The 12,666-nt window shown below is 47.0% G+C and overlaps 1 protein-coding gene across 1 annotated transcript; it reads left to right on the forward strand.

Moving 5' to 3' along the window:
• Window positions 1–3,325: 3,325 nt before the first annotated feature.
• Window positions 3,326–12,461, forward strand: LOC143838865 (kallikrein-11-like). The gene is made up of 5 exons (XM_077340777.1): window positions 3,326–3,338; window positions 4,904–5,063; window positions 8,123–8,376; window positions 9,596–9,732; window positions 12,309–12,461. The coding sequence occupies exons 1-5, from the start codon at window positions 3,326–3,328 to the stop codon at window positions 12,459–12,461; spliced, it is 717 nt and encodes a 238-aa protein (XP_077196892.1).
• The last annotated feature ends 205 nt before the right edge of the window (window positions 12,462–12,666 follow it).

Here is a 12,666-nt window from a genome sequence, read left to right on the forward strand (position 1 = left end):
CCAAAGGCTTGGTGGGAGAGCTCCATTTGAGCAGGGGTGGAGAGGGCCTGGGGGGCAATCTCATCAATGGCAGACAGCATCCAGTTGTGCCAGTCTCTGACTAGCTCATTTAGGGCCGCACCAGGAGTCATTGGGTCCCACAGAGCATTCAGGAATCCATAAGTCTCCTTGGGTGAGCCATAATTTGCTCTGCACCCAACAGGTGGTGGTGGGGGGGGGAGGTAGCAATTGAATTCAGGCCTTCAGGGCATAGTGGCCTGACCATGGAATGGCATCTGTTGCTATCAGCTCCACTTCCAACACTCCACCAAAGATGAGGTCCAGAGTGTGGCCTGCACGATGTAACAAATTGTGAGAGCCCTAGGGTTGCCATGGCCAACACTAAGTCCAGCCCATTTCCAGAGGCCAGCAGTTCAGCATGAACATTAAAGTCCCCCAGCTTCAGTAGTTTGGGGAACTGCAATGCCCAGGCTGCTGCCACCTCCAGCCAGCCTGGCAGGGTGGTACATTGGGTGCATGGTACACCACCCAGATGACCACCCTCTCTACTGCATCCCACCCAAGGCCAACACATTATCAGCCTGGGATCAATGGCTCAGGGAGGGCCCTGAAGGAGTAATCCTCCCAGACTAGGATAGCCACCCCTCCCCCCCCCCCGCCCTGCCCCGCAGTCCGCAACTGATGGAGGACGGAGAACCTGGCAGGGGACAGTTCTTTTAGGGCAACTCTTTCACCATCCCTGACCCAGGTTTCTATAAACCATGCCATGTCTACTTTGTGTTCTGCAAACTAGGATTGTAGTGTGGTGTTCTTGTTATTGATTGACCTGGTGTTGCACAGCATCCGTGTCAGAGGTGGTTTCTTAGCCCTAGCCTCCACTGTATGCTGAGGGATGGGATGGAGATTGGAAGGGGTTCAAGCATATCTATATCTTACACTCTTCTTTGGTACCATCTCTCCCTCTTCCCCTGATTACTGGGATCCCTGATCTCCTTGGGCCTCCTCCTTTCTTTCCCCCATTTCCACCTTGTTTTTGTGTGGTGTTCATGCTTGTTGTTCTGCTAGGCTTTACTACTACTACTAAATTATTGTGGAGAAGTGGTTAGAGTGTGAGGCATGTGAATAATCTGTACCCTCACTTGGGGTCATGAAGCTCATTGGGTGCCATTGGGACAGTTTCTCTTCCTCAGCCAACCCAACTTGAGAAGTTGCTGTGAAGGAAGAATAGAGTAACCCTATCCATGTATAACCCTGACTTCTTGGCAGGAAGCATGGGATAGAAAAATGAGGAGTCAATGCATGTGTGACAGCTGATTTTGTGCAGTGGATATTGTGTACATGGTGAAGAGAGTCAGCACTGATACAAGAGCTTGGTTCAACTCTCTTCTGAGCAGCCTTAGGAATGCTCCATCTCTCAGCCACAGTTGTCCACCTGTTCACCATTAGGGCTGTTGTAACTATTACTGTTATAATATATGTGTGGCCTACTTTGGACCCAGAACCTGCAAAGTATTAATTAGGGTTGTGAGTCTCCCGTGTTGAGCAGGGGGTTGGATTAGATGACCCAGGAGGTCCCAATTCTGTGATTCTATGATTCTATGATGCTATTATTCTAATTGGGGAGACAATGTTTTGAGGCTGTTTAAGTGCCAAACTGTGTTTTGAAGAAGAAGAAGAAGAGTTGGTTCTTATATGCCGCTTTTCCCTACCCGAAGGAGGCTCAAAGCGGCTTACAGTCGCCTTCCCATTCCTCTCCCCACAACAGACACCCTGTGAGGTGGGTGAGGCTGAGAGAGCCCTCATATTACTGCTCGGTCAGAACAGTTTTATCAGTGCCGTGGCGAGCCCAAGGTCACCCAGCTGGTTGCATGTGGGGGAGCGCAGAATCGAACCTGGCATGCCAGATTAGAAGTCCGCACTCCTAACCACTACACCAAACTGGCTCTCTTTTCATTCAGTTGTAATTTTACATATTGATCTAGACCAAATTTTCTCAAAGACCCAGGGGAGAGAGGGATTATGGTCAGGATGACAGGTTTGGATAACTTCAGGAAGTTTAGGGGTAATTTGAGTGGAGCCATGAACCAGGTGATCTGGAGCATGTTCAGTCTGTTTGCCACTGATGATTCTCCTTCTGTTCTTCAGAACATTCCTGGCCAGGTGATTCCAAGACTTGCTGGTTCACCCCTTGATAAGCATGGAAGCTGTGGCAGCAGTTCTGCTTCTAATCTCTGCTGGTAAGCACTTGCATGTTTTAAGTCACACACTTGCATATGCCTTAATGAAAATTAGGGGACAGAACCACTTCCCCTCCCCCACTAAAGAATCCATCCTTTCCTATTTGCTGCACAAAATCACACCAGGAGCCCTCCAACACCTGCTAATTACCTTACATTAGACATGTTGACTGTGTACTAGGCATTATAAAATTCAATGCTCCCTCCTCCATCTTCCAAGGACTGTTCTTCTATATTTTTTAGACTCCTAATTGCTTCACGGTTCTATCAACGTGTCTCCAGAGGCTACAATGCAATGGCAGCATCAAGTCCAGATTGAATATCTATTAACATAATTTATCCTGTTTCTTTCCAACTTTTTCCTGTCCTTGTATGCACCGTCTCTCTCAATGTATCTATGTTTCTGATGCCAGCTGATCTATTTTGTATTAAGCAAGAGTAGGTTACTAATTCATTTGAATAAGGGTTCTGTAGTTTATCCACACAGTAGTATTTTGCTTCTTATGCAATATGGACTTGTGTTCTAGTTTGCTTCACAATCACATCAGGATTGCAAGGTTTTATCAATTCACATTTGCTGAAACAACAGCAACAATTAGTAAGGGATTAAAAATCCTCAAAAAGCAGACAGAACCAGGCCTACAGGTTGCTCTGAACATTCGTGATTTGTCAGCCACAGCTGAGTGGGAGTTGACAGCTGTGGGCTTGAGGGAAGGGAGTCTAAGTCAAAGACTGGTCTAATCCTGATTCTCAGCTGATAGACTCCTCTGAGGAGAAACTCTAGTGAGAGAGAGAGAGAGAGAGAGAGAGAGAGAGAGAGAGAGAGAGAGAGAGAGAGAGGAGAGCTAATTGACAGTTAATCCACACAATGTCTGAACCACTAAGGCAGTGAGAATTTGAGTAGTCAGGTGTTTACTTCCAAATGAGGCCAAAGTGGAAGAAGAATCTTTCTAAGGAAGAAAAGGAGGACTCCTGCCTTATTTGTAAAGGGAAATCTGGTAGTATTTCCTAAGATACATCCTTGTGTGAAAAGAGCTTCAGTCACCTCAGAAGGCAGTGGGAGACTGGTTCATCCAAAAAGGGATACAATGGTGGCACAAGGTAGGCATGCCAACTTTCTAGGAACTGGAGGGAATTCAGGGGAGCCCTATAGATTAAAAGCAGGTAAATCAATTGTGTTTTGGGAATAAACACAATAAAGCTTTCAACTCAGGAAACTAACACCTATCTTTAAACAGCCCTGTGGCGCGGAGCGCCACGGACTGAATAAAGCAGTAAGGGCACTGTGGGAGGAGTTAGGGCGGGCCCTGTCCGGGATAAAAACTCGGAGGGGCCAATCAGGAGCCACGAAGCGGCTCCTGATTGGCCCCTCCAAGTGTCCATCCCACCCGAAGCAGGCAATGGGGAGCCGCACGAAGCGCGGCTCCCCATTGCCTGCTTCACCCGCACAGCCACAGGTGAGCGGTCGGCCGCGCCGCCTTCTCCCGGCCGCCGGAGCGGCCTTGTGGCGTCTACGACGCTGCGAGGCTGCTCTGCTGGCCGAGAGAAGGCTTCGGAGAGCCTTGGGGGGCGGGTGGAGAGCCTTGGGGGGCCTGGCTGCCTTCTCTCGGCCGGCGGAGCAGCTTCGCGGCGTCGTAGACGCCACGAGGCCGCTCCGCCGGCCAAGAGAAGGCTTGGGAGAGCTTCTGGGGCGGGTGGGCCTGCGTCAAGCCGCCGCTCAAACTGCCGCCTTCGCCTCCGCCTCCGCCGCCGCTCAAGCCGCCGCCTCCGCCATCAAGCCGCCGCCGCCTCCACCGCCGCTCAAGCCTCTCTGTAAGTAAGCTATCTTTTACTCTGCCCCAGCCTCCTAGCGCCCATTGTATTTAGGATATACAATGGGCTTTTTTACTAGTCTGGAATAATAGCCTAAGAACACCTGAAAAACCTGTAATTAAGAACTAGAAGCTTTGAAACATCTGATTTGTATAAAGAAAAAATGATTCCTGAATTCCAACTACCCTTTTCCCTTTGTAAATAAAAATAAAGATTTATTTGTTGTTGGTAAAAAATGCCACAGTGCCATTCCGACAAAGGTTTTTAAAAGAAAAGATGGCTCTACAACTTCCCAAAAGGTTCCAGCATTGAATAAAACTCAAAAGATCTGTGATATGGTGGGACAGTGAACTTCTTTATTAAAACATTGGCCGTTTTTGCACTGGTAATTTCCATAGTATTCACAATGCATCCCCCCTGTTTTAGTTGTTCGGCTTTCCCGTTGTGATATCTGTGCACCTCATATGAGCATAATTTTCTCTTCTGCGACAATTCAGCCCTCACTTCACTATCAGTTCAGTTTTTCGGCGGCTTATCTAAGGCTAGTTTTGTTCCTTTTTTTCACCCCCTCCCTTGTAAGTTGGAGTTAGAGTGGGCATGCCTAATGTGTGCCACCACTATATCCCTGTTTGGATCAACCAGGCTCCCACTGCCTTCTGAGGTGACTGAAGCTCTTTTCACAGAGATGTATCTTAGGAAATACAACCCTCATTTTCCTTTACAAACAAGACAGGAGTCGTCCTTCTCTTCCTTAGACACAGAAAACCAGTCCAGTGTCTGAGGGAACAACATCTATATTGGAGGGGAAAGTTACCTCAGCCACCTTCATAGCATGTTTTTCTGTCTTTTGACAGTGGTCATCCATGTTGAGCCGACATTGCTCAGGGGTTTCCAATGCATCGAACACTCCCAGCCTTGGACAGTAGCCCTCTTTGATGGTTCGAAATTCCACTGCACGGGGACTCTGATAAGTGACAAGTGGGTGGTCACTGCAGCCCAATGCCATACTGGTCGGTAGGTATAGCTGCAGGATGCAATCTTCCCCGTACATATCCACCAACTATTAGAGTGAGTGTCTGATGAAACAGATGAATTATATGAGGCTGAATCCAACCACAGTGCAATCTTAAGAAGAGTTACAATCTGGTAAGCTTATTGACTCAACTGATTTAAAAGGATGTAACTCTGCTTAGGAGCCTCTTGTGGCGCAGAGTGGTAAGGCAGCTGTCTGACAGCTTTGCCCATGAGGCTGGGAGTTCAATCCCAGCAGCCGGCTCAAGGTTGACTCAGCCTTCCATCCTTCCGAGGTCGGTAAAATGAGGACCCAGCTTGCTGGGGGGTAAACGGTAATGACTGGGGATGGCACTGGCAAACCACCCCATATTGAGTCTGCCAAGAAAACGCTAGAGGGCGTCACCCCAAGGGTCAGACATGACTCGGTGCTTGCACAGGGGATACCTTTACCTTTACCTTTTAACTCTGCTTAGGATGGCATAATTCATTACCTATGTCTTCAACGATCGATATTTGCGAGAAAACCTTTAGTGGGTTGGATCAAGTCAGCTTTTTAACTCAGCCATCTCCCATTCTCCTCCTGGCTTTTATCCATGCAGGTCCCATGATCCCAAGTATAGGCATTTGGGATGGTCAAAGAGTTTCCCTCTCTCTTCTTCCCAGTGGAAAAGCTGTCTAGGTTCCCAGCCCAGCCTCTTCCTCCCTGCTCTCTGGATGGCTTACCTTTGGGAAGCAGGCCAGCAGAGCGAGCTGGGTCTTCTTCCAGGTGGGAGGAGGAGGAGGAGGGGGAGGCAGCTGGGGGCAGGGCAGACCTGCTATCGGCCCTTTGTGGTGGAGTGAATGCTCCCTATTGGCGGCCCACGCCATCAGGTAGTGACTGAGTTGTCTTTATGCAACTAGGATTTTAGTGATTCTTTACCTTGTGCGTTATCTGAGGGACTGTCTTTCACCCATGCAGGGCTTTGTGCTCAGCAGGTACCAACTTACTGGTCGTTCCTGGCCCCAGGGATGCTCACCTGGCCTTGACCAGGGCCAGGGCCTCTTTGGTCCCAGTCCCTACCTGGTGGAATGAGCTCCCAGAGGAGCTGTGGGCCTTCTGCTTTCTGTAGGACTCATAAAACAGAGCTCTCCCACCAGGTTTATGGTCGGGGCCAGTGCTAGAGCAGATGATACAGGTCCCTCTTGATATCGTGGCGCTTGGACACCTTGGCGCAGTTTGGTCTCCCTCCTTGCTGCCCTCTTAAGGTTCTTCCTGTTTAAGGAAGTTTACGTTTTTGCCATCTGTTGGGTTTTGTTGTAATTTGAGATAATTGGGGGGGTGTTTAATGGGCATTTTATTGGGTTTTATTGTCTGGATTGTTTGTTGTGAACCATGAGCCGGTTTCTGAGAACAGCAGGCTATAAATCCAATAAATAAATAAATAAATATAAAAAATTAAGCTCTGGTACTCAGTACTCAGCCTTTTGAGGGAGCAGTGGATTGGATCCAGCCAGCTTTGTCACTCAATCTTGCCCCATTTCTCCTGATTACTACTCCCATCTCAAACAGCTCTTGTCCATGGATGTCCTATGATTCCTAGCACTGCCTTCTTGATGTTCAAAGAGGAACACTTCCTCCCTTTTTGATGTTCAAAGAGGAACACTTCCTCCCTTTTTGATGTTCAAAGAGGAACACTTCCTCCCTTTTCCACCAATGGAGAAATTGGTTGGATCCACACCTATATGAGCGATCTGTTAGACCAACAACTATCTTTTCTGCTTTCTCAAAATGAAAAAGTATAGCCTGAGCCCAGCCCTACTCAGCACAATTGCATCTCCTTAAACTGTACAGGCATTTTACAGAGTGCAGAAAATGGCTCATAAGCTGAAACTAGTTGAGTTTGCTTGTTTGCTCTCCCTCCTTTTTGTGTATATGGTTTCTAGCTTCCAGCCTGATGAATAGTCCTGGAGAACTTGAAAGCTTGCACATTGCTTTGAATTATTTTGGTTGGCACAGGTTTTTAAAAATATGAAAAAGAAACAGGCTGAAACCATTACAGTGCTTTCCTGGAGGCAAGCCCTGTTGAATAGCAGTAAGCTTACTTCTATCTAGACCTGCATAAGACTGATCCTTTAATTTGACAAATCTGAGACCCCCAAAAATTAGCTTGGCTATTCAACAGAAACAGGGAAAATCAAATGCTGGTTCATCTTTGTCCCTCCCCCATCCTAAGGGATTCTGTCCTTTATAATGTGTAAAAATGACATCACAGGTTTATCTGCTCATTTGTCACCTTAATTTTGAAAAAGGAACCATTTTTGAAAAATGTCCCATACAATTGCAGGGCAGGAGGTGAGTTTCTCGGTGTCCCCAACACAGGAACTAGCTGTCATGAGCCCCCCCTGCTTCATGCCATCTTGGCCCCTGCCGACCCTGCATATTCTCACACTTCCATGCCTTCCCCGGCCGGTGCTGGCCAAGGCCATAAAGCAATAAACCTGTCTTCTGAGAACTTCACTCCCTTCCTTTCCCAGCGGGTCAGGAGCTCCAGCAAATGCATCAATCTTACTGTAAGTGTCCTTGCGGAGACAGCAAAGTCTCAACAATGTGCCAACCTCCCGATAAGGCTCCTGGCCATCTGGCAGCCTGGGAACAAGATCCCTTTTGTCACCCCTCTCCGCTCTCCCGCCAAAACCCTCTGGGTCCCCCTCCCCTATTTGGTGAGCCCTATAACTATCCCACCTGTCCCCCATGTACTTTGTTATTATCAAGATCTTTGCTTAGGAAGATCTTGGCCTGCTTTAGCTTTCTGTGGACTTTGCCTAATAAAGCTCTGCTCGGAATTTGCAACCGGCTGTTGGATTCTTGATGTGCTTTCACTTGGGACTCCACAGGCTGGGCTCAGCCTGATTCCTGACACTAGCCAGTTGGTGCTGTGCCACAACTGACTTCTGTTTTTAACTTTGAAGACCTAACCCTGGAAGGAAAAGGTACCATGAAACAAAACACAGTGGCAATGCTTCCAGAGCAAACCCACAGCTCTAAAATGCATGCACCTTTCATATTCTCACCTCCACAGACCCCTCTTTGTGAGTCTTGGACAGCACAGCCTGTGGCACTTGGAGTTCACGGAGCAGCTGAGAATTGCCGTCAAAACCATCCGCCATCCCTTTTTTGACAGCTACAGCAGGGCAAATGACATCATGCTGGTCAAACTTCTAATTCCAGTCATTGTCAACAAGAACGTCCGACCGCTAGCCTTGCCGAGACACTGTCCTATTCCTCACAGCCATTGTGTGCTCCCTGGCTGGGGCTCCACTTTCTTCCAGAAAGGTAAGGAAAATGAGAAGGAAACCGGGGTGGGGAAATGGAGAGAGGACAATGAATGTTAGAGCTTTTGCTTGACACACAGGACGTCCCAGGTTCAGACCCTAGTATCTCCAATTAAAAAGATGAGGTGCTAGACGATGTGAAACATCTTTTCCTGAGACACTGTAGAGGCGAAAGGTCCAAATTGTTCTGTTTGCATTGACCGATGAGAAGGATTTGGAAGATTAGGGCTGGTGCAAGAATTGCAGCATCAGAAGACTCCAATCCTGAAAAAGGGAGGTGTCCTCTGCATTGAGAGCCAGTTTGGTGTAGTGGTTAGGAGTGCGGACTTCTAATCTGGCATGCCGGGTTCGATTCTGCGCTCCCCCACATGCAACCAGCTGGGTGACCTTGGGCTTGCCACAGCACTGATAAAGCTGTTCTGACCAAGCAGTGATATCAGGGATCTCTCAGCCTCACCCACCTCACAGGGTGTCTGTTGTGGGGAGAGGAAAGGGAAGGCGACTGTAAGCCGCTTTGAGCCTCCTTCGGGTAGGGAAAAGCGGCATATAAGAACCAACTCTTCTTCTTCTTCTAAGTGCAGGAACTCAAAAGTTGAGCTATAAAACAATATATCATTTTAACAATTATTTATTAAAGAGCACCAATATTAGGTTAAAGGCAAAGTAAAAACTATATAAAAACTGTACAGATCTAACTGCACGTGAACAGACCACACGCATTTCGACCCCACTGGGTCTTCCTCAGTGGTCAATAATATTCATTAATGCATTCTGATCTGAAACCCATTCTGAAGTATAGCTGGGAGGTCAAGGGAAATCTGTGAGGTGTAGCCCCAACAAATACTGGTATAGTGTGTCTTTCTGGAGCCCCACCTTCTAAGATATGTAATATCTAGGGACACCACTCTCAGCTACTGTTTTACTCTGCACAGAGAGTGCATCTCATGTGTGTCAGAAAAATGCTCCAGATCAGAACCTGGAAACCCTAGTCATGTGCACAGGCTTACCTGGGTCCCACCTTCTCTCAGCTGGATAAACATTACTGTTTGCCACACCTGGGGTTCAAGCAAAAGAAGCAAATTTTTGCAATCGGTCCAGGTCAGCAACCTAGACAAAAAGGCTTGTTATTTCCCTGAAGTCCCGCAATCCTGTTTTCCCCGCCCCCCTGCGGCAAAGAACATTAAGGATTCTTTTCATAATTGCTCTTATTTCCTCCCCAGCGCTCTTGCCAGATGTTTTGCATTGTGGCAACATCACCACTTTGAGTGACTCAGAATGCTCGGAGGTCTATTCCACTGCTTTGACGAAAAACATGTTATGTGCCACTGTGCAAAGGGGTGGCTCGGATACCTGCCAGGTAACGCACGATCCCCTCCCCCTCCCCCATGATAGCCAAGTAGCCAAATTAGGGTTCTTTTGCTCATCCCCAACGAATCACACTGCGAGAAAAACCTTTCTATGTTTTTACTGCAGAAGAAATATAGACACAGAGGAGTTCCCAAATCTGTGTGTAGAACAATACAATCGCATGAGATTATATAACTTCCCATTGGAGGCGGGGAAGGTGATGCTTTTTTGGGTCAAACCAATAACCTGGGGTCTCCACCCCCTTGTACGTCCGACGGGACCACCCTGTTGCCACCATGCCAGCTCCCTGGAAAGGTCTCAAAAAGACAAGTTTCTTTCCTTCCCCCTCCAATGGTTAACGTAAATAATTTCAGCTTCTTCCTCTGGCCTTGAGAATAAGTCAGTTTGACATATCGGCCTTGGCAATATTTCAAGAAATAGCCGAGTACAAGCTGGGCCTTCTGATTAAGAAAATAGTTCTCCTTACTGAGCAAAAGTTAAAGAGATTTATCTCACCCCTCACTCCATCACCCACACACAAGAAAATAGAGAAATGCAAATTGCACATTGTCCTATTTATTCACTGACTTCTTTTATACCCTGTATCTTGACAGCAACTGTGTGATAGGTCAGTCTGAGAGTGTGTGACCGGCCGAAGATCAGTGGTAGTGGGGACTTGAACCCGGCTCACCTAGCCCCCAGTCTGACAGTCTAACCCAGGGGTAGTCAAACTGCGGCCCTCCAGATGTCCATGGACTACAATTCCCAGGAACCCCCTGCCAGCGAATGCTGGCAGGGGGCTCCTGGGAATTGTAGTCCATGGACATCTGGAGGGCCGCAGTTTGACTACCCCTGGTCTAACCTCTAAGCTGCCCCAGAGGTTTGCAAATGGTTACTAAGTGCACATGGCTGAAAGGCAGACCTAGAGAATCTGTGGACAGGAGAATGCATTTTCTGCCATTTCTCACCCTCAATGGCATAGCAGTTTCAAGGATGCATAGACTGGCATGAGATGAATTTGCAAACCTTTTAAAGATTTTTGTATTTTAAAAAAAATCAATCTCCCACAGTCTTCATTAAATCACATAAAGAGATTCATGACCAACGGTTATAATTATAACAAAAAATATTCAAAGAAAGGAAACAGATTTGAAGGTTTCACACTTGACGCTCTGAAATGAAAGCTGCTTCATTCTAGTTCTCTCTCCCACAAATGAGGTCTTCTTAGTATAAGATTTGGACCAATAACAAGAGCTTCCCTTTAAGATTGGCTAAAAGTAGCAGTTGCATTGCCCCCTAGTGGTCACTTTCTGCTACTCACTGATGTTGTGCTTCTCTGTAAAATAAAAGCCCAACACCGCACCTGGGTGTATTATGCATGGCAGGAAACCTCACAAAAAGTCTGCCCAAAAAGACACTGGCTTTTAAATTTCTGCATGTGAAGCTGGTTTTGCCATATTCCATAGCTGCCTGACCAGCAGAAATCCTACTGGTCAAGACTTCCCTTGAACCTCTATCCTAAGAAAAGTTTCATCTGCTGAATTTCTGCCTGCCAAAAAGATGACAGTATTATTTGGTACACGTCCTGTATTAGTTATTCAATAATAGACGAACAACCTATTAAGATACTTTTTCATAGGGATGCCACATTTTATTTTCTTGCTAAGGCCTTTCAAGTAGCTTGCATGGTGGATGCAGAATAAAAGGGGCAATTTTTCCTGCCCCAAAGAGCTCCTTGTAGCAAAAGTGACACTTATTCTTCCATCTGCTGGCAAAATAACTTGCCGAATATTTGGCAATCAGCCAGTGTTCAGAGCAAGAACATGAGTTGTGCAACATCAGCTGCACCAATTCTGTAGTTTTACCATGGAGTTTCTGGTGATTCCTAGAGCCACCGTATGTTACTTCCCAATATTCCCTGGATAGAACATAGGGTAGCTCTAGGAATCACCAGAAACTCTATGGTCAGTCAGTAACCTTTTAATGACATAAAATATGTTTAAGACATATAAAAATAGGGTTTAAAATTTCAACAAAATAATAAAATAGGCCATGGGGTTACATAACCAAACAGACCTTAAAATGATTAAATAAATTATAAAAGATAAAATACAAGGTAGGCAGCATATTATAAAAGCATGGTTACCTCTGGGTCTTTGTCAGAGAGCAGAAATAGATTTACTCTATGGCAAACCTGCCATCTCTCTCTCTCTCTCTCTCTCTCTCTCACACACACACACAAACACAACATTTGAAGAAAAACATCAAGACATAGAATGAAGGCATAGGAGAAAAAGGGTACCTTGGACAGCAAAAGTGCAGCAAAGATTTCATCTCTGACGGTCTAAAGCAGGGGTAGTCAAACTGCGGCCCTCCAGATGTACATGGACTACAATTCCCATGAGCCCCTGCCAGCAAATGCTGGCAGAGGCTCATGGGAATTGTAGTCCATAGACATCTGGAGGGCCTCAGTTTGACTACCCCTGCTGTAAAGGCATGCAAAGGCCTCAGTGCTTCTCTTTGGCCTGGACAGGGATTAATGAGTTAAGTGTGATCCCTTAAAGTGACCCTGCAATGTCTCCCCAGGGCGATCCTGGCTCCCCGCTCGTTTGCAACAATCAGCTGCAGGGAATCACTTCCTGGGGCTTGGAAGAATGCTCCCAAGGGGAGATCCCGAGGGTCTTCACCAAAGTTTGCCACTACATCAAGTGGCTGGAACAAACGATGGCTTATGCTTAGCGTCTCTGCGGAATAAAGCCCCGCATCTCTCCCTGCTCCAACCGTACGAAATAAAGGCACGGAAAAGTATCCTTGTGCGCTCTTCTTTCGCCTTTGCTGACTGCAATCTGCCTAAAGGGAGCCTGACTTTTTATCCACACCCTGTCTTCAACCTCAAATGACCCCAGGGAACCACGGCTGGCTCTGCTGAGGAAATGCTATGTGT

Source organism: Paroedura picta, chromosome 5 (assembly GCF_049243985.1).
Source record: "Paroedura picta isolate Pp20150507F chromosome 5, Ppicta_v3.0, whole genome shotgun sequence".
Classification (NCBI taxonomy): Eukaryota; Metazoa; Chordata; class Lepidosauria; order Squamata; family Gekkonidae; genus Paroedura; species Paroedura picta.